Consider the following 22,057-nt stretch of genomic DNA (forward strand, 5'->3'; position numbering starts at 1 on the left):
CTGAGCCCACGTGCTGCAATTACTGAAGCCCGTGCGCCTAGAGCCCGTGCTCCGCAACAAGAGAAGCCACCTCAATGAGAAGCCCGCGCACTGCAACGAAGACCCAATGCAGCAAAAAAAAAACATTATAATAATTTAAAAATTAAAAAAAAAAACTGGATGATTAAGCTGCAGTTGTAGAAGGGTTGTGGGAGGAGTGGCAAGACAGAATGAGAGAGAGAAAAAGAGAGAGAGAGACTTTGTTTGCCATCTTACTGGGGACAAGAGCTAGTAGCCTGTCTTCAGGTAGCCTGTGATGGATGTAGGACTTTACCACTGGAAAACCCAGGGTCTGTGCCAAGGGGTAAGATGGGGAGAATTCTATACAATGGAGTCCTCTTGATGCTCCCCCAAACACAAATACAGATAGATTTCTCTCTTTTTTTAATATTATATCAGATTTAGATGCACAACTACCTATTGACCTGTTTAATGATTGCTATTGATTTTTTTAAAATCTAAAGTATCATTACTTTAAAATTTATTTTATGCAAGTATTTGTAGCATATACCTGAATTGTTAATGCAGGAGCTTCTTAAGCTACTGCAATTAATTCCAAAAAAAATGTGATTAGTAATGAACCAAGTGAGAAAGAAAATAATTTTTAGTATTTTAACCTTCTGTGCTTTGTTTTGGTGTCTTCCATATCCTGCTACATCTTATGTCAAAACGAAAATTTCAGTGATAGCTATCCAAATACTTTAAAACTCTTTTGTCAGCAAATCCTTGCGTTCATCGTTGTAAATATGCAAGTGATAAACTGATATTTGAAACATTTTTTTAATCTGGTGATTTTCTTTAAGCTGCTAGCACATTTCATCATTTGAACCATAACTATTTGACAGACAGAAAACTAGCTCTGTTTTAAAAATGCTATTTGTAATACAAATTAAAATGTAAACTCTGTAGACATTTTATTATTTTTCATAAATGGGAATAGCTTAATTTTGTAGAAAATGCATCCTGAATTTTTTTTAACATCTTTATTGGAGTATAATTGCTTTACAATGGTGTGTTAGTTTCTGCTTTATAACAAAGTGAATCAGTTATACATATACATATGTCCCCATATCTCTGATTTTTAAAAAATTTTTATTTTATATTGGAGTATAGTTGATTTACAATGTTGTGTTAGTTTCAGGTGTACAGCGGAGTGATTCAGTTATACATAGACATGGATCTATTCTTTTTCAAATTCTTTTCCCATTTTGGTTATTACTGCATCCTGATTTTTTTAAAATTAATTAGTTTATTTTTGGCTGCGTTGGGTCTTCATTGCTATGCGCGGGCTTTCTTTAGTTGCTGCGAGCGGGGGCTACTCTTTGCTGCGGTGCGCGGGCTTCTCGTTGCAGAACATGAGCTCTAGGAGCGTGGGCTTCAGAAGTTGTGGCACTCGGGCTTCAGTAGTTGTGGCTCGCGGGCTCTAGAGTGCAGGCTTAGTTGTGGCGCACGGGCTTAGCTGCTCCGCGGCACATGGAACCTTCCCGGACCAGGGCTCGAACCCGTGTCCCCTGCATTGGCAGGCGGGTTCTTAACCACTGCGCCACCGGGGAAGCCCTGCATCCTGATTTCTAATTTAACTTCCAAAACCTCTGGGAACAGTAAATTTTCTTGCTTATTCTAGACTTGACATGTCACAGTATTGGATATAGCAATATTGAAATATTTTCTCTCAGATATAGATTTCATTCATTTCCTTGAATTAAGAGTTATGTCCAAAACAGCTATTTCTTTCTAAGAAAAATAAATGTTACCACTTTTGTGGTTGGGCCTGCTGGACCTTCTCTCTCCTCTGTATTCTATACAGATTCACAGGCCACACAGTTGATCTTTTGGAATTTTGAAAAGAATATAGTCTTTGGTGTCAGACAGACTTGGGCTTAGAATTGTGTAACTCTAAAAAACTTAAGCTTTCTGAGCTTCATCTTTCTTATCTGTAACAGAAATAGTTTTTTATTAGAATTAAATGAGATGAGTGTAAAGAGCTTTGCATAGGACATACTTAAGAAGATACGTTCTCCCAGTGCTTGCCCCATCCCACTTTAGATTAAAATTAGATGAGTGTAAAGAGCTTTGCATAGGACATACTTAAGAAGATACGTTCTCCCAGTGCTTGCCCCATCCCACCCCACTGCCCACCCTATCCCACCCCACTGCCCAAATACCCTTGCCCTTGCTGACAAATGGTAGCATAGCAAGATGCTGAACCAAAGATCAGTGTTTGCTGTAATCTTTACTCTTACTGAGTCCAAGCAACTGATTACTAGATAAGAATGAACAATCCTCTTCAGCCCTTCAAATTTTTCTTCTACCAGAGGAATGGAAGATTTCCAGCACATGTTCCTTTGCTTTGAAGTCACATCAGGCACATAGTTACCCATAAAAACCGTCCAATGCTGTGTTTTAGGCAGCTGCTGCCAATAGATCAGACTTGGCACAGGATGTGAAACCATTTGCCTCTGAGCTAAAAGAAAATATTACAGAGAGATTAACAGCTAGAATTTCTCGATCTCTCCTAATTTTCCTTCCCATCAAATTGTGTTATGCAGGGATCTGGTGCCCATTAAGGATTAATTAAGCACACTGCTGAGCTGCCTATGTTATTGTTTTAGCTGCTTCTAGGCTTATTCTTAGAGAGACCAAGAGTGTGTGGAAGGTGTAGGTTGCCAGGAGAAGCTTTTGATTAGCCCAAAGAAATTGCATGTCTCCTTTAATCCTTTATCATCACTACCGAGAATGGTTAGATTCACTAAATACTAATTTTCATTGTGTGCTACGCTGAGTCAGTTTTGCTTTAGGTGGTGATATACAGTATGTGTGCAGGGTCGGCGGTGGGGGGGGGCTTTGGAGAGTAAACTTCTACAGATTGTTACTGATATGTTGTGTTACAGAAAGGAAGAGTTTGGCTTCTGCCATTGCCTGTGTAGCTGGTAGCACAGCTCAAGATACTCAGATTTCCAATCTGGCCCATAATATGGCATGCTCCAAACCTGTTATCCTAAGGATTCTGTTTTTTAGATTCTCACGAAGAGTTTTTCACAGGGAATTGGAAGAGATATGGTAAGTCTTCCAGCCTGGCTTTAAAAAGGAATGGATATCTTTATTGAACTGCTATCTAGACTACTGTACTGTTAGTATTTGCTCAGAGAATAAGCTATGGTGTACCTGGGTTCCTAGAACTTTGTTGTTAGCCACACACACCCCAAACCCCAAAGGTTTGTATTACCTATCTATTGTTTGGTGACCCTAAAACTTAGTGGCTTAAACATCAAACATCTTAGTTTCTGTGGGTCAGGAATTTGGGAGCAGCTTAGCTTGGTGCTTCTGGCTCAGGGAGTCTCATGAAGTTACAGTCAAGGTGATAGCTGGGGCTGCAGTCATCTGACATCATTACTGGGTCTGTAAGATGTGTTTCCAAGATTACTCACTCACATGGCTGTTGATAGGAGACTTCGGTTCCTTATTGGCTGTTGGCCAAGAGGCCTCACTTCCTTGTTATGTGGGACTCAGATGTCTTCACAACAGGGTAGCTGGCTTCCCCAGAGCAAATGACCACAGACAGCAAGTAGGAAGCCACAGTGATATTTTTCATCTAGTCACAGAAGGTATCCTCTCATTCTTGCCACATTATATTCATTAGAAACAAGTCACTAAATATAGCCTATACTCAAGAGGAGTTGATTGAGTTCCAACATTTGAAGAAAGGTATAGCAAGAATTTGTGTACACATTTTAAAAACACCACAGTTAGTAACTGTCTTATCCCCTATGTCAAGACCCAGTCTCCAGACATCTTGGACTTCTGTGGCCAAAGATTCTATCAGACTGGTTTCAGTCCTTCCCAGGGCTCTCCATTACATCTGATCCATGGTTCAGCACTAAATCAACTGTGCCCTCAGGAGGTAACCAAATGCCAAAATATCTGGAAATGGCTCAGGCATTCAAGTTGCCCGTGTGAAAAATTTTCCAAGAATAATTTTTTTTTTTTTTTTTTGGCTGTGCTGCACAGATGTGGGATCTTAGCTCCCCGACCAGGGTTCGAACCCATGCCCCTCTGCGTTGGAAGCACAGAATCTTAACCACTGGACCACAAGGGAAGTCCCAGAATAATGTTTTTGAGGTTCACAGTTTACAAATAATTATAAATCCTAGCTACTGTGCTATGATTTCCTAAGCCATGACACCATAGGAAACAGTAAGATACAAGACTTGCAGCAGGGATATCCCTGGTGGTGCAGTGGTTAAGAATCCGCCTGCCAATTCAGGGGACATGGGGTCAATCCCTGGTCCGGGAAGATCCCACGTGCTGCGGAGCAACTAAGCCTGTGAGCCACAACTACTGAGCCCATGTGCCACAACTACTGAAGCCCATGTGCCTAGAGCCCGTGCTCCGCAACAAGAGAAACCACCACAGTGAGAAGCCCACACACCACAACGAAGAGTAGCCCCCCTCGCCAAAACTAGAGAAAGCCTGCATGCAGCAACGAAGACCTGATACAGCAAAAAAAAAAAAAAAACAGACTTCCAGCAAACAAAAAAGCTTATTTGGTGCAAGGATTGAGAATACTCCTAGGTAAATATATCTGTTACCTATTATGTAACAAGCCACACCAAATCTTAGTGACTTAGACACTATTTATTTGGTCATCACTGTAAAATATGGGCAGGAACTGCTCATATCTGTGTGGTGTGACCACTGGGTTCTTCATGTGACTGTATTGAGTTGGGAGCTCTACTGGGATGGAATGCCAGTGTGGCCGCCCTTAGATGTCTGATGCTTTAGCTGGGATGGCTGGGACAGCTGAAGACTCACTGGGCATCTCTCTGTTTTTCTGTTTTTTTTAAAATTTATTTATTTTTGGCTGTGTTGGGTTTTCGTTGCTGCACGCAGGCTTTCTCTAGTTGTGGCGAGGGGGGCTACTCTTCGTTGCGGTGCGCAGGCTTCTCATTGCGGTGGCTTCTCATTGCAGAGCATGGGCCCTAGGCACGCGGGCTTCAGTAGTTGTGGCACGTGGGCTCGGTAGTTGTGGCTCGCGGGCTCTAGAGCGTAGGCTCAGTAGTTGTGGCTCACGGGCTTAGTTGCTCAGCAGCATGTGGGATCTTCCCGGACCAGGGCTCGAACCTGTGTTCCCTGCATTGGCAGGCAGATTCTTAACCACTGCACCACCAGGGATGTCCCTGGGCATCTCTCTTGATGTGGTCTCTCTAGTGAGAGCTAGATTTCTTTACATGGTGACTCAAAGCTATAAGAAATAAGAAACTGCCAGGCTTCCTAAGACCTAGGCCTGGAACTGGCACAGTGTCATTTCTGCCGTATTCTGTGAGTCAAAGCAAGGCTAGCCCAGATTCAAGGGGAGGGGAAAAGACTATACCTATTAATAGAAGTAGCAGCAGCAAAAAAAAAACTGTGACCATGTTTAATTAATCACAGTAAGGTAAAACAAGTGCCATTGCTTTGTTATAATTCCTAGTACAAACTTCCTGAACACATTTTTTCCCCCCAAACCAAAGTTTAGCATATGGAGAAGTCATGTGTGCAAATGGTTTATTTTCTCAAGTGTAATCATGAGAGGAGGAATCAGTGGTGGAGGAACTTTGACTTCCCCACACTGATATTTGAAAAAAAGAAACTTATGTGATGGAGATAATTCTGTTCCTTTGACTGCCATATCTTTGTGTAATTTAGAAATTCTTTCTGCAGTGTTCTTTTTTTTTCTTAACTTTGTTTTTTAAATTTAATTTATTTTTTGGCTGTGTTGGGTCTTCGTTGCTGCGTGCGGGCTTTCTCTAGTTGCGGCGAGCAGGGGCTACTCTTCGTTCCAATGCATGGGCTTCTCATTGCAGTGACTTCTCTTGTTGCGGAGCATGGGCTCTAGGCACGCTGGCTTCAGTAGTTGTGGCTCATGGGCTCTAGAGCTCAGACTCAATAGTTGTGGTGCACGGGCTTAGTTGCTCCGCGGCATGTGGGATCTTCCCCGACCAGGGCTCGAACCCGTGTCCACTGCATTCGCAGGCAGATTCTTAACCACTGTGCCACCAGGGAAGTCCTGCAGTGTTCTTGATAGATGGTTATTGTGAAAGTTAATTTAATGTGTCAATTTGACTGCCCCATTGAGTGCCCAGACATTTGGTGAAAAATTATTCTGGGTCTATTTTTGGGGTTTTTTTTCTAGATGAGATCAAGATTTGAATCTGTAGTCTGTGTAAAGCAATCTCCTTAATGTAGGTGGGCCTCATCCAATCAGGCCTGAATAGAACGAAAGGACTCTCTTCCCCTCCTCCCACACCCCATGAGTAAGGGAGAATTTCTCCTCTTCACTGCTTTCAAGTTGGGACATTGTTTTTCTCCTATCTCTGCACTCAGACTGAGACATGGGCTCTTCCTGGGTTGCTAGCCTACCAGCCTTGGACTGGAACTACACCATTGGCTCTTCTGAGTCTCCAGCTTGCAGACTGGAGATTGTAGGACTTGTTAGCTTCCATAATTGTGTGGGCCAATTCCGTATCTATCTCTCTATCTCTGAAGAACCCTGACTAATCCAATTATGCCCATGGTTATATACTTCCAGGGATGATGAGGTCACTACTTACTGAAGAAGTGCATTTCTTTTGTAAACAGTTAAAATCATTAATTCTTAAAAAAAAATAATTCTCTTTCTTTGGTAGATGTTCCTATAAGTCATAGTGTCCTATTCTGTATTTTGGAGCAATGTGAAAATAAGTCTGGTTTCTTGCTATATGCTAGCTCTTCAGATACTATAGGACAGCCATCTTGATGTATTTGGGCCTTCTCAAAGTGGAATATCCTTAGAACCCTTTTGGTTAGACTGGATCTTAAGCCTCTTACCTATTCTTGTCACCATTTTCTGGATATTTCTAGTTTATAAACATTCCTCAAAATATGATACCTATAAGTGATCATCACTCTGGCTGTGGCCTGAGCATTAAAAAGTATGGAATTAACCTGAACTCACTCATGCTAATGAGTTAGGTCTTGGAATGGTGGTATTTTCCAAGGGTGCACAGGTTTCCTAAAGGAAAGGTGTAGAAATGGAAAGAATAAGAACAAATTGAAAAAGGAATACAAACTGAAGGGAAATGAGACACAGTCTGCACTCTACCATCTGTGTGAGAGTGGGATTGGCTGTCATGTCCCAGTAGGCCTGCATACCCCACAGGCACAGTTTAGCCCAGAATGGGGGCAGTTGCTGAAAAGCCAGCTTGATACGCCAATTGGGACATTCTCTGCATTCTGTAGCTCCTCAAGATTCCACCAAAGCTGATTAGGATATGATACAAAAATTAAGAGTGTCTTACAATGTTTATCTGGTATAACAGAGAACAGGAAATGCATGAATAATCGAACAGCAGAATATTAAAACTCTTGAGTCAATGGTTTATTATCCTCAACAGACCTTTTACTTTTTTACTCACTTTCTAAGGATGAGTAAATTATATTGTTATCCTTTAATGGACCTTATATTTTAAGCACCATGAGGGCAGGGACCTAGTTTTTAATGCCCTCTTTTTTTTTTCTTCTAAGTAGTCTGCACAGTGCCTTGCTTATACTAGGCATCTAGTAGATTGAAAGAACAAAACAGGGCTTCCCTGGTGGCGCAGTGGTTGCGCATCCGCCTGCCGATGCAGGGGAACCGGGTTCGCGCCCCGGTCTGGGAGGATCCCACATGCCGCGGAGCGGCTGGGCCCGTGAGCCATGGCCGCTGAGCCTGCGTGTCCGGAGCCTGTGCTCCGCAACGGGAGAGGCCGCAACAGAGGGAGGCCCGCATACCACAAAAAAAAAAAAAAAAAAAAAAAAAAAAAAAGAACAAAACAAAGAAAAAGAACTTGAATAATCCGCAAGCTTGAGGTCCAGATTTTAGATACTCATTTTGAGTGGAGGCTCATGAAGGTACTAGAAAGGTCTTTCTACCTCTGTGGGTCTCCCTGCTACTGAGCAGGCTTACAGGCCCTAGACTGGGACATACCCATGCACCCTGCCCAGCCAGCAACAGGTAACCAGGTTACCTTCATGGGATAGTTAACGGTGACATATTGGTCAAGGTGAAAGTAGTAGGTCAAGATGGATGCAAGCAAGGCAGAGAAAAAAGTCTTTCTTTTTGTAAGAAAAGTGACCTGCCCCTACCCTCCAAAGAAATTAGCTTGAAAGTTACTTATTTTGGATAACATTTGAAAGAAAATGTTAACCTAACCAATCAAAACTTTTAAGTTACCTTGCAGTTGTTTCCCCTTGTCATCCATATTTAGTCATTTATCAAGGTTCTGTCATTTGTCCAGTAATGCCTCTCATACCTGTTTCCATTTTTTTATTCTCTACACTCATCCAAGTCAGATTTTTGTTACGTCTCACCTGGGAAAACTTTTTCCATAGTCCATTCTTCGTGCTGCCCCCAGGGGTCAGCTTTCTAAAACAAAGTTCTAACCAAGTCATTATCCTTCTTAAAAACTTTCCATGATTCCTCATTTTCTGGCTCTTTTTCATTAACATTCCTATAATCCAAATGCCTCAGACTGCTCTGTTTTTCCACAGATTTATTCTCATTGTTTCTACTTGAATGCCTTTGCCATCTCTGCTTGCCAAAATCTAACCCTTCCTTTAAAAGCTCAAATGTTCCCTTTCTAGTGAGCCTTCCTTCACCTATCCCCATTTTGAATTAATCGTAACATTTATGCTCAATATTTTATAGGTTCTGCCTCTTAAAATAATTTTGTTCCTATTTGTCTCCCCTTCCTTGTTTTGAACTTGAGGGCATGGCTTGCACTTTATTCTTCTCTGTGTTCCCTGCAGTGCCTTGCAAACACTGACATTTTAATTTTAATATGGCAAATTTATCTTCTCGCTAGTTAAGAGAGAAAAGAAATCAGGAAGAGGTAGGCAGTTAGGGTAGGGGACAGAAATGGGATAAGAGCAACTGAGGGAGAGAACATGGTAGTAATTAGGAAGATAGCTGGGTTCTGATAAAAATCAGCTGATGAAAATGGTAATTTGTTTATTGTCTCATTCACAATTAATGATATATAAATTAAACTGGGCCCTTTATGCTTCCACTGTGATCTGGAACAGCAGCTGCTGAAAGTCACCAAGAACGGAAATAGAAAGGCATTCTTCAAGGATATAGAAACCATGACCATGAGCTGAGCTTTTGGACTTTTATGATAATCTAGTACATAACCCACATAAATCCTAATAAAAATTCAACAATACATAAGCACTTTATTTGTTCTAGGCACAGAACCAACACCCCTGCCCTCCTGTAGCTTATAATCTAGCATGTTTGATCAAATTAAGCAGCTCCCTGAGTTGAGCTTGAGATGGTCCTAGGGCCTGTTTATGGGCCTTCTAGGAGAGCTGTGAGGTTTCCAGCTCTGACCTGACCCAGGACAGTTTTTGCCTCCTGAAGTTCTTGAGTTCTGCATCAACAGTGGCTATCTGACTGTGAAATTTTCCCACTGGGGGAAGGTCCTGGAAGTCTGAGGGAAAGAATCCCAGGAACAGGAGAAAAAGGTGGGTAGCTGAAGAAGAAATTAGAAGTGAGGAAGGTCTGACAAACAGCAATCAAATCTCTGGTGATTCAGAAGGATAGTCCTGACAGCCAAGAGTGTAAGACACTACCCCAGACTGAGGAATCTTGGTGTCAGAAAAGAAGAGTTCCCGTTTGGCACTCCAGGACCTAAACATTTGTGTAGGAATCTCAGAATCTGGCTCTCTGACTTTCTGTCTCAGACGTCCTTTCGTGGGGTTGGAAGACACTAGGCAACAGCTACCTTGAAGTCCAATATTGAACTCCTGCCAAACCAAGCCACTCACCTTGTCTCCAGTCATGCTGGTCCAATATTGGTCTGTGCTTTTGCTTGGGGTGCTCTCTATGCCTGCAATATTCTCCCTTCACTCCATATCCACCCCATATGCATACCTTTTTGAAGCAGTACTTGACCAAGAAATGAGAATAAAGTGTATTGATCATGAAGAATTTTTCCATAATGTAAAGGCCCATTGGCCTTCAGGAAATTTATCCTTGGTTAATTTTCTATTTGATTCCCTTTGATGACTGTTTCAAACTTTTCCCACTGTTTCTGCCAAATGTAGAGAGGACAATGGTAAATACGGTGGAAAGAGCGCAGGCTTTGCAATCAGACTTGAGTACCAACTCTAGCTCTGAAACCCATGAGGACTGTGATTGCAGCCAAGACACAGAACTGTTCTGAGCCTTAGTTTCTTCATCTGTTAGATTGAGATAACACATGACATGTTAATTAGACTCATTGTGGTGATCATTTTGCAATATATACTATGTTAAATAATTAGGTTGTACACCTGAAACTGTGTATAATATGTATCAATTATACCTCAATTTAAAAAATGACCCCAAAAAACTGGGATAATACTATCAATAAAGATTATGAGGAATCTATGAGAAAGTTTATTTAAATTAGAATATAGGAAGAGTGATCAATACCTAAGACAGGAGGGAACAAGAAATAAAAATATAGAAGGACTACAATGCATTAAACAAGAGATTGAATCAAAAAGTTTATTTGTAAGGTTCTAGGTTAGTTGCAGCGAGGGATAAACCATAAGAAACAGTACTTCTATTTTAAATGAAAACATAATATGTCTAACATGGATTAAATTATTCAGTTTTAACCATGTCAAATCAGTTAATAAAAGCACTTTACCATTCTTAACATTTCTGTTTACAAAGACCTGAGAGGTAGTAAGGATTGTTTTATAGTTGTAGCTTTTGATAACATCACAATATTACAACAATAAAGCAAAAATATAATTATACTCACAACCCCAGTGCACAAAACATCTATTGGGTTGGCCGAAAGGTTCGTTCGTTTTTTTCTGTAAGATGGCTGTAGTAGCACTTAGTTGTCTTTAACTTCATTCATAATAATTTTGTTAGATTGCATGTGACATCTGTCATATTAGCGTGCATTTGAAAAAAGACATCAAATTTGGTGTATTTTTGTGTAGCCATTTTAATATTGAAGATGGAAGAAAAAAAGCAACATTTTCAGCATATTATGCTTTATTATTTCAAGAAAGGTAAAAATGCAACGAAATGCAAAACAAGATTTGTGTAATGTATGGAGAAGTGCTGTGACTGATCGAACGTGTCAAAAGTGGTTTGCGAAGTTTGGTGCTGGAGATTTCTTGCTGGATTATGCTCTTTGGTCGGGTAGACCAGTTGAAGTCAATAGCAATCAAACCGAGACATTAATTGAGAACAATCAACGTTATACGTGTGGGAGACAGCCGACATACTCAAAATATACAAATCAAGCGTTGAAAATCATTTGCATATGTTCATCGATTTGATGTTTGGGTTAAGTGAAAAAAACCTTCTTGACCGCATTTCCACATGTGATTCTCTACTTCAATGTAATGAAAACGTTCCGTTTTTAAAATAAAATGTGACAGGTGATGAACATTTTCAGCATATTATGCTTTATTATTTCAAGAAAGGTAAAAATGCAACGAAATGCAAAACAAGATTTGTGTAATGTATGGAGAAGTGCTGTGACTGATCGAACGTGTCAAAAGTGGTTTGCGAAGTTTGGTGCTGGAGATTTCTTGCTGGATTATGCTCTTTGGTCGGGTAGACCAGTTGAAGTCAATAGCAATCAAACCGAGACATTAATTGAGAACAATCAACGTTATACGTGTGGGAGACAGCCGACATACTCAAAATATACAAATCAAGCGTTGAAAATCATTTGCATATGTTCATCGATTTGATGTTTGGGTTAAGTGAAAAAAACCTTCTTGACCGCATTTCCACATGTGATTCTCTACTTCAATGTAATGAAAACGTTCCGTTTTTAAAATAAAATGTGACAGGTGATGAAAAGTGGTTACCGTACAGGGACTTCCCTGGTGGCGCAGTGGTTAAGAATCCGCCTGCCAAGGGCTTCCCTGGTGGCGGGCGCAGTGGTTGAGAGTCCGCCTGCTGATGCAGGGTACACGGGTTCGTGCCCCGGTCCGGGAAGATCCCACATGCCTTGGAGTGGCTAGGCCCGTGAGCCATGGCCGCTGAGCCTGCGCATCCGGAGCCTGTGCTCCAAAAAAAAGAATCCGCCTGCCAATGCAGGGGACACGGGTTCGGGCCCTGATCTGGGAAGATCCCACATGCTGCGGAGCAACTAAGCCCGCGTGCAGCAGCTACTGAAGCCCACGCACCTAGAGCCCGAGCTCTGCAACAAGAGAAGCCACCGCAATGAGAAGCCTGTGCACGGCAACGAAGAGTAGCCCCCCTCACCGCAACTAGAGAAAGCCCGCGCGCAGCAACGAAGACCCAACGCAGCCATAAATTAATTAATTAATTAATTTTAAAAAAAGTGGATACCGTACAATAATGTGGAACGGAAGAGATCATGGGCAAGTGAAATGAACCACCACCAACCACACCAAAGGCCGGTGTTCATCCAAAGAAGGTGATGGTGTGTATATGGTCGGATTGGAAGGGAGTCCTCCATCATGAGCTCCTTCCGGAAAACCAAACAATTAATTCCAAAAAGTACTGCTTCCAGTTAGACCAATTGAAAGCAGCACTCGATGAAAAGCATCCAGAATTAGTCAACAGAAAACGCAGAATCTTCCATCAGGATAATGCAAGACTGCATGTTTCTTTGATGACCAGGCAAATACTGTTACAGATTGGCTGGGAAGTTCTGATCCATCCACTGTATTCACCAGAATTGCACCTTCGGATTTCCATTTATTTTGGTCTTTACAAAATTCTCTTAATGGAAAAAATTTCAACTCCCTGGAAGACTGTAAAAGGCACCTGGAACAGTTATTTGCTCAAAAAGATAACACGTTTTGGGAAGATGGAATTACGAAATTGCCTGAAAAATGGCAGAAGGTAGTGGAACAAAAGAGTGAATACGTTTTTCAATAAAGTTCTTGGTGAAAATGAAAAAAGTGTCTTTTATTTTTACTTAAAAACCAAAGGCACTTTTTGGCCAACCCAATACTTTCCCTTCCCAATACTTCTTCACCGAATATCTAATTTTTAGTTATAGGATGATGGATACACTAACATCTTCCCATGTCACGTAGTAGCTGCAATTATTTCTGTTTTACTAAAGAGCAGGTTTAGAAATGTTAGATGCAAGGGAAGGAATTTAATTCAGATCACTTCATTTAAGGGTCATTAGTACCCCAGTAACAGAGAGAGAAACCATTTTTTAAAGAGTAGAGCAGGAGTGATGGGAAAACTTGCTCAAATTGTTAGATGGAGCCTATCATCAGAAGTCATTTCACTACCTTCACTGTGGGCCTTGGACCCTTTCCTTTCCTCTCTCCTTTCCCATTCCTCCCACTTTTTTTCCCCTCTTTTCTTGTCTTGACGTGAGCCTCTCACCCTGCTGCCCAAGGCTGGATCACACTTGTCTTTCTCATTTTAAAATCTTTTGCTCATCATAAGATAATTTATTCGACGAATATTTATTGAGCACCGATCACAACCCACACGAAACAATGTGCTAGGTGCCGGCAACACAATGGAGAGCTTACATGAATCACGAGTCACACAAATCGCATTTATCATTCTTTTCCCCCTCTCCTAGGACTCTTAGCTTTTGAGTAAACGCCACAATTTCCATTCCTTAGGCACACGTTTGACTCTCAACCACCTAACACAGTGCAGCCCTAAACCAACCAGAGGCGCCTGTTACCCGACCCAGGCAGGACAACCCTACCTAAACTCGAACGCGAAATTTCCGGAAGAGAAATAAAGGTCAGAAACGGCATTTCCAGGGTGTTCCTTAGTACCAACTTCCGCCCACCCAGTACAAACGTAGACATCCGTAATCCGTAGACATCCGTTGACATCCTCGTCAAAATTCAGACAAGGCGTCCTACGTCTGCTTTCCCAACGAGGCATTTCATTTTTGTTTATTTTAGGGCCGAAATTTTTTAAAAGACAGTAGGCAGGAAAAAAACCGGTTGTTATGACAACCAAACGGGCCTGGAAAATTCAGCCAGTCAGCCTACGGGAATGTCTCCTACGTAGCCAATGGGAAGAGCGCGCCGTACGTAGGGCCGCCCAATGGGGGCACGAGCGGCGCGGTATTTGAATCCTGGAACTAGACGACTTCACGAAGATCCCCAGCGTTGCGGGCTCGGAGCGCAGTCCTAACGGTGCCGGGGAAGCTAGTGCTCTCCGTTTCCAGTCCGCGTCCCTCCCTGGGCCGGGCTGCCACTCTTGCCTGTCCCGTCCCTCATGGCGCTGCTCCGACGCCCGACGGTGAGTGGGCCGGCGCTCCCAGCGCAGGCCTGGGCCCCGGCCGCGCAGCGCCCTCAGCCGCATCTTACTTCTCTCTCTCCTCCGCTCCGAGCTTCTTCGTCCCAACCTGTGCCGCTTTCCCCTTCTTGCGGGCGGCCCGGGCCCTGCGGCCTGTCCTCTACGCTCCGGCCGGCTTCTCCCCGCCTCGCTTCCGCTCCTCCGGGTCCCGGCTCCTGGCCTGGCTGGGGTGGGGGAAGTGTGGGAAAGCGCCTCGGGGGTGTCAGTTGTCAAGTGAGCCCCCGGAGCACTGGGCCTAGGACGCAGCGAGCGATCCCCGAGGGCGCTTTGTTAGAGAGTTACAGCTTCTTGGGGTTTCCTTTCTCTCTTCTCAAACTCCTTGCCAGCTAAGGGATCCGTGGTGAGGATGGGGAGAAGGACTGAAGAAATTCCGCAGGCTGTGAAGTGTTCTAATGTTTGATCAAGCAACAGACGTGGCTGTTTTTCAGATGTTTTCACATTTCACTTTTATTAGTTACCTATTTATTTCTGCACACGAAGTGTTACAAGGCTAAGTTCACTAATGTATGGGTTTGTCCCTTTAAAAAAGTAATTTCTTTACTCAAGTGCAATAGAGATTTTGCATATAATTTGGAGCCATATGGCAGACTGAGAGAAGGGTCCAAATTCATTTATTTCGTCTTTGCAAAAAACAAAGTGCTAATGGTATTTTGGATTTTTTTCTGTGGGTTTGAATTGTACCTGGATCTACTTTTTTCTTTGCTGAAAAATAGAGGGCACCGACACACCTGAGCTCCATTCTCCTGGCTGTAGGTTTGTTAAAAGCTGGGGATTTCCCCTTCCAGATGGCTTAACTTAGATTACCAGGCTTCAACCCATAAGAATTGAACTTTGAAACACTTTTTAAAAATCTCAGGAACTGCTGGAAAAATTGAACAGTGTGACTTTTGAGAATCCTAATAATAATACGTTGAATACACTCGGTATTTAATTGTAACCCTTTTATGAATCTGAGTCAAATTGATAAGTAATTTTTGTCTAATCTATCCCATCAGGTGCTTTCATAGTCAAATTCTGTCTATTCAGGTAAGGCTTGAGTTTTTCCCTGCCCCTCTGTTTATCCTGGTAGGTCCATTCCAACCCCCTGTTGGGAAATTTTTTAAGATTAAGACCCCCAATTCTCAGGGATAGTACATGCTGTTTTTTTCTCATGAAATGTTTATCACATATAATAAAATAAACTTTTTTGTGTGAATTGTTTTTACTAACAAGTTTTGTTTCTAAGGACATTCTGTCTAAAGCAGGCTAAGGTCAACTAAATTTTTATTTCATACAATTCAGACTTTCAATTTGAGATAAAACTATTTTACCCACGAAAACTATTTTCTTTCTAAATATCCCTAATAAGATAGAGAGTACATGCTATGGCACCCTCATGGCTAAAAGGTGTATCTCTAAAGATCTTGTCTACCTGAGTACTTCTTATTTCTAGCATGGCATAAGAATCAAATCTAGTTTAGGTTTTAAACATCTGTTTTTTATTTTTTTTATTATTATTATTTTTTTTTTCCGGTACGCGGGCCTCTCACTGTTGTGGCCTCTCTCGTTGTGGAGCACAGGCTCCGGACGCGCAGGCTCAGCGGCCATGGCTCACGGGCCCAGCCGCTCCGCGGCATGTGGGATCTTCCCGGACCGGGGCACGAACCCGTGTACCCTGCATCAGCAGGCGGACTCTCAACCACTGCGCCACCAGGGAAACTCCTAAACATGTGTTTTTTAAACAACTTTTTTTTTTTTTTTTAAAGCAGAAACCACACTTTTTCTTTTTTAAAAAATTTATTTATTTATTTATTTTTGTCTGCGTTGGGTCTTCGTTGCTGTGCGCGGCATTTCTCTAGTTGTGGCGAGTGGGGGCTACTCTTCATTGCGGTGCGCAGGCTTCTCATTGCAGTGGCTTCTCTTGTTGCGGAGCACGGGGTCTAGGCATGTGGGCTTCAGTAGTTGTGGTACCCGGGCTTAGTAGTTGTGGCTCGCGGGCTCTAGAGCACAGGCTCGGTAGTTGTGGCGCACGGGCTTAGTTGCTCCGCGGCATGTGGGATCTTCCCGGACCAGGGCTCGGACCCGTGTCCCCTGCATTGGCAGGCGGATTCTTAACCACTGCGCCACCTGGGAAGCCCAAAACAGCTTTTTAGTATTGTGTCTTAATTGCATCGTTACTCTTCTCTGTCAAGGAAGTTTTTTAAATAGATGCCATTAATATCCAGGGATCTCTGACAAATGATGTGGGTACCATATGAGAAATGATCACTTATCTGTGAAGCTCTTAGTGGGATTTTTAAAAAATAGATAAAGGCAGATGAGTGATTTGCCTAATTTAGAGTGATGTTATAAATCACAAATAGCATTTTTAGACTTCCTAAAATGTACCTTTTCCCTCTCGCAGATAGATCTCAGCATATTCACCTTTCCTGAATCAATTCTGACACTAGCAAAGTATTGTAAATGATCTCAACTCTTCAGTAATTTTTTTCCTTTTTTTTTTTTTTTTTTTTTTTTTTAGGTGTCCACCGATTTGGAGAATATTGACACAGGAGTTAATTCTAAACCTAAAAGCCATGTGACTATCAGGCGGGCAGTTTTAGAAGAAATTGGAAATCGAGTTACAATCAGAGCCACACAAGTAACTAAGGTAACAACTGTGAGAACTGTACCTGCAAACCCTAGGCTGATTCTGTAGAGTACTGAGGGGCAACACTGGCCATCTTGCCGTATTCACATTTCTTTTCCCTTTTAGAAAGCTCAGAACACTAAAGTACCTGTTCCACCCACCAAAACAACAAATGTCAACAAGCACCTGAAACCTACTGCTTCTGTGAAACCAGTGCAGATGGAAGTATTGGATCCAAAGGTAGGAAGTTCTGAATTTACAAACATACTTAACGAAGTAGGCTGTTGGGGGCTAGGATATAAGGGTACCTTTACTGTCAGTGCAACTTTTGAAGAACAGTGATAGCTAGAGCTCTACTTTAAAACAACAGTGTAGAAAATGAACATACACATCTTTTCAGTGATGGTACCTTAATATAATATTATGACCTTGAATAACAAAGTTAAATACCTTAATACCCAAATAAATTTAGTGATCTCAGAGGAAAATTTGGTAGGTTTTATTAAAATAACTCACTATAGGAATGAACTTGTCCATGAAGATGGTGGAAGCTTACAATTCTGAGACCTTCACTCATGGAAGAACAAAGTAATGCCAAAATTCTGTGTTGATAGATTGTAGTCTCTGTGACTGGTTAGCTCAAATGAAGTTAGAACGCTAATGGATCCACTGGCCTGTTCATCTTCCACCGTGTTCTAGTTCATGCATGCTCTCATTCATAGATTATACACATTCATATAATTACAATGAAGCAAGCACTGTTGTAGGTGCTGAGAATACAACAATGACCACTTCACTCTTTCTAGCTCAAAATATTTATATATTATTGTATGTTTGAAATTAAAAAGAAAAAACATTGAATATATTTGAGAAACAGGTGAGTACTTACTATACACATCCAATTGTGTTAAGGCTGATAAAGAGACATCTTGCCTTGAGGAGACTTATCCAGAAGGGGCATCTGTACCTGAAAATTAAATATATAATCCGAGGGCATGCTGCTAGGTGCCCATGGACAATGGATGACTGAATGCAAAGTGCATCTGAAGGAGGGAGAGAATCTTGAGGGATGGAGTGGTCTGGGGAAACTTCCTGGAATAAGTGGGATTTTGAAGGATAGGAAGAAGCTGATAGGAAGGGGCACCTTTTGGGGGAACAAAGCAGCAATAGGAATCAAGGCACCAAAAAGGGAATAGGCCTATAAATTATGTCCTTTGGGGCAAAGAGTCAGCAAGTCTAAATTGGGTCAGATGGTTTGTATGAGGAAACAGGAAAAAAGTTGGGAAGAAGGTTGCAGCTGGATTTGAAGGCCTTGGAATTTGGATTTTATCCCATTAGGCAGTGAGGAGCTTGTGGAATGTTTTAAGGAGGAGAGACCTGATGAAAGCAGTGTAGGGTGGCCATGAAAGGGACGTTAATGAGGAGGTACTGCAGTTTTCTAAGCAAGGGCTGATGGGTGTCTTGAACGAGCCCCTATCTCCCCTAAGTGGACATCCACATACCAGTATCTATACGGGTGCTAAGAAACAACTTCAAATGTGTTGGGATGTACCAGAACTCCTTTCAGGGACATCATCCTGTATTCAGAAGGAATTCTTTGGCTATGTTGCTTGGAGTGGAGGAGTGAGAAGCTTAAGCACTTGAGTATTTAAGGAACCATTTATGGAATAAATTAATAAAATATAGGAAATTCAGGAAATTGAGGTAGTTTTGGGGAAGGTGTCTCATATGGCTTTAGATGTGTTGAGCTAACAGAGAGACAGCCATTGGGAAATGCATTTGGAAATGGGCCAGCAATATCTGAAGGAGAGGGCTCCAGGCATTCACAGGTATTTGCAGAAGCTTATTATCATGCAATTTTTGGAGAAAACTGTTTTTTGCTGACTCATGAGGCTTTGGCAAACTGAGTAGTTTGAAGGAAGGAAGAAGGCTTTTTACTAGCCTCTTGTTTGGTGGATACTGGGGAAACAAGGTGAGTGAACCACTGACTCTGTCCTGAGGAAGCTCCCAGTCAAGTCGAAAATGTCAGAGTGAAAGCGTGCACTATAATACCCTGTAGCAGAGGTAGATGCAAGCTTAGGAGATGTACTGGGGAGTGGCAGCTAGAAATTCTGATGAGGTTTTAGATTTACAGATTTGATTGAAACACTAAATTTGGTGATAGTCATTATTCAACTATAAAAATCTTTTATGGCCTAACTTTCCCTAAAACAAAAACTATATATAAAAGAAAATGAGCACAATTATTCATATTTAAAAAAAATAGAGTGCCTTTTATTTTTAATTACACCAGAAACATATGCATAAATAAGCAAGACAATACAGAAATAGTAGAGTACATAGAATAAAGGGTCAGTTTATTTTAACTATTCTCCCTACCCCCAAAATTCCACTCCACTGCATTCCCTAAAACTAATCATGGTAACTGATTTTGCCTTTCCACAACTGAGTACGCTTTTGTACACACGTGTACACAGTCATTGCTATAAATCATGAACTGTCTGATTGGAATCAACAGTTTTTCTTGGAGGCCTTCCTTATTGCACTTAATTGACATTGTTTATCTAGTATAAATTTAGTAAATTAAGGATTTCTGTGTTTTACCAAAACTTGTGTAAATACCTATAGATTTGCATATTCATATTAATCCGTTCTCTTAACAGACCCGACTCATTAATGTTGGTGCTGGGAGAACTTCAGTAGCCTTTACTCACAGTCCGCCCATCCTTTACCAAAGGCAGCTTCTCAAGTTCAGCAAAATCTCACAGCTTTATTGTTTCTATTACTACTTTTCAGTTGTCTCTGACAACCCACAGGACTCATTCATTAATCTAATTTGAAGGTTTTTGTTCTGGAACCACTTTTGTGACAGGTAACTAGCTGATGCATTGTTTTACCTTTGCATGCAGCAGACTCTGGACAGGATTGCACAGTTGGCCCACAGGGCTTCGGCTATAATCTGTACAGGGAAGCGAGATTTTAGAAAGGATTTTAGAATAATTAGATTATGTTGGAGTCCAAAAGGAATGCTTTCAAGAAATTCTAAATTAAGGCCCAGAGCAATTATCCTTGTCTCATCCTGGTGGCCTTGGATATGGCTAAACTCAGATATACTTCTGAGTAGACACAGGGAAACATTTCAAGCTGCTGAGGCAGTCTGAAGCACATGAAGATAACCTCTGCCTTCTTAGGCTTCCTGGTACTGATTGCCCTCCCTGGGAAGAGTGATGATGCTTATCCTTAAAAAAGGTAACCTTAAACTGAAGCTCCATGTGCTTATTAAAATGCACATCTGATTCTAATCACTCTTGCTCAGTTTCTTCAGTGGGTTCACTTACATTCAAATAAAATCTAAACTCCTTAGCTAAGTTCTTGCTCACCTTCCCAGCCCATTTCTGTCCCCTCACGCACTACCTTCTGCCGTCCCAAATCAACATGCAGTTCCCAGACTTGCCTTTATTTCTTGGCTTCCCCCTGGGATTTTGTGCTTGTTTACCTTTGCCTACTCATTTTCCTTGAGGTCCTACCATCTCTGGTAACCTTACTAGGTTTCTCCCTGGTACCCCAAGTAGCTCTTCTTATTCCTTCTAACAGTTCTTAAATTCTTGAATAGATGAGGTATACCTGTATACCTCTTGCTCACCTAGCCCTTCCTCAGTTTAAGACCTTTGGTTTAAGAGGGAAGGGCATGTTTTGAATTGCTATCAATATATATATATATTGATATATATATTGTTACTGTTTTCTTCTTTAAGACTGGAAACTATAATCATTGAGCTTTAATGTAAATTAAAATTTTTATACTGCCTTCTCTTTCCTTCTGTATTTTATTACTTTAGTACATATTCTTATAGCCTTGCAGTCCTAGGCTATACTTTGAGAAGTACCTCTTATTCTTTAAAAAAGTAATTGTTTATGCTTCATTACTAAATGCTTGTTTTAACTTCATAAAATTTTAATTTGTGTGATTTCTATAAATAATCACCCAGTCAGCATAAGAAAATAAAATACTGGGTGTACACTTGCTCAGTCTTTGCTTCCTCCTTCTGTTTTACTCATAGGCTGGAATGTGCTTTCCTGCTTTTTGGTTGCCAGTTTCTCAATTTAGAATAAATTGGTTCATGAGAAGAAAACATTACACTTGCACAAGAGGCTACTGCTAAAGTGAACTGTCAGCTCTAGGAATCTCTGAACCCAGGTGTCTAACTTTCTTTCGCCCAATAAATATTTACTGTGTCAGGGATGACATAGGTATTTGAGATACCTTAGTGGACAAAATCAGTCTGAATAAATGTAAGGTTATAAAGCTTACATTCTGGTAGAGGTAGACAGAAAATAATACACATCATATATAAATAAACTCTATAGTATATTAGGAGGTTATCGATTCTTTGGGGAAAAACACAGTAAAAGAGATGAAACATGTGTTGGGGGAATAGAAGGCAGATGGTAATTTTATTGTTTTTTTTTTTTTTTTTTTTTTTTTGTGGTATGCGGGCCTCCCTCTGTTGTGGCCTCTCCCGTCGCGGAGCACAGGCTCCGGACGCGCAGGCTCAGCGGCCATGGCTCACGGGCCCAGCCGCTCCGCGGCATGTGGAATCCTCCCAGACCGGGGCGCGAACCCGGTTCCCCTGCATCGGCAGGCGGACGCGCAACCACTGCGCCACCAGGGAAGCCCCAGATGGTAATTTTAAATAGGAGAGACCTAATTGAGAAGAAAACACTTAAGCAAAACTTGAAGAAGGTGAGGGAATTATCCATGTGGATACAGGGACAAGAGGCTTCTGGGAAGAGGGAGACTGCTTGAGGTGAGGGATACCTGGCCAGGAGGCTGGAGAGAAGCAAACCCGGGCCCTCTGCACTGGGAGTGTGGAGTCTTAACCACTGCGCCACCAGGGAAGTCCCCTAGAGTGGCTTTTTTGTTTTTTTTTTTAACATCTTTATTGGAGTATAATTGCTTTACAATGGTATGTTAGTTTCTGCTTTATAACAAAGTGAATCAGTTATACATATACATATGTTCCCATATCTCTTCCCTCTTGTGTCTCCCTCCCTCCCACCCTCCCTATCCCACCCCT

General features: G+C 41.7%; 1 protein-coding gene across 3 annotated transcripts in view; it reads left to right on the forward strand.

Moving 5' to 3' along the window:
- The first annotated feature begins 14,123 nt into the window (after nucleotides 1-14,123).
- Nucleotides 14,124-22,057, forward strand: part of CCNB2 (cyclin B2) — a 17,631-nt gene continuing 9,697 nt past the window's right edge. The window contains exons 1-3 of one of the 3 annotated variants that reach the window (XM_024128901.2): nucleotides 14,124-14,314; nucleotides 16,872-17,000; nucleotides 17,106-17,219. In XM_024128901.2, coding sequence (XP_023984669.1) covers nucleotides 14,291-14,314; nucleotides 16,872-17,000; nucleotides 17,106-17,219 — 267 coding nt within the window. In that variant the 5' untranslated portion in view covers nucleotides 14,124-14,290. Of the gene's footprint in view, nucleotides 14,315-15,371; nucleotides 15,398-16,871; nucleotides 17,001-17,105; nucleotides 17,220-22,057 lie in introns of those variants that run through there. The other 2 variants (XM_024128902.3, XM_024128903.3) reach the window with 2 other exon arrangements.

The sequence above is a fragment of the Physeter macrocephalus genome, chromosome 11, assembly GCF_002837175.3.
Source record: "Physeter macrocephalus isolate SW-GA chromosome 11, ASM283717v5, whole genome shotgun sequence".
NCBI classification, from domain to species: Eukaryota; Metazoa; Chordata; class Mammalia; order Artiodactyla; family Physeteridae; genus Physeter; species Physeter macrocephalus.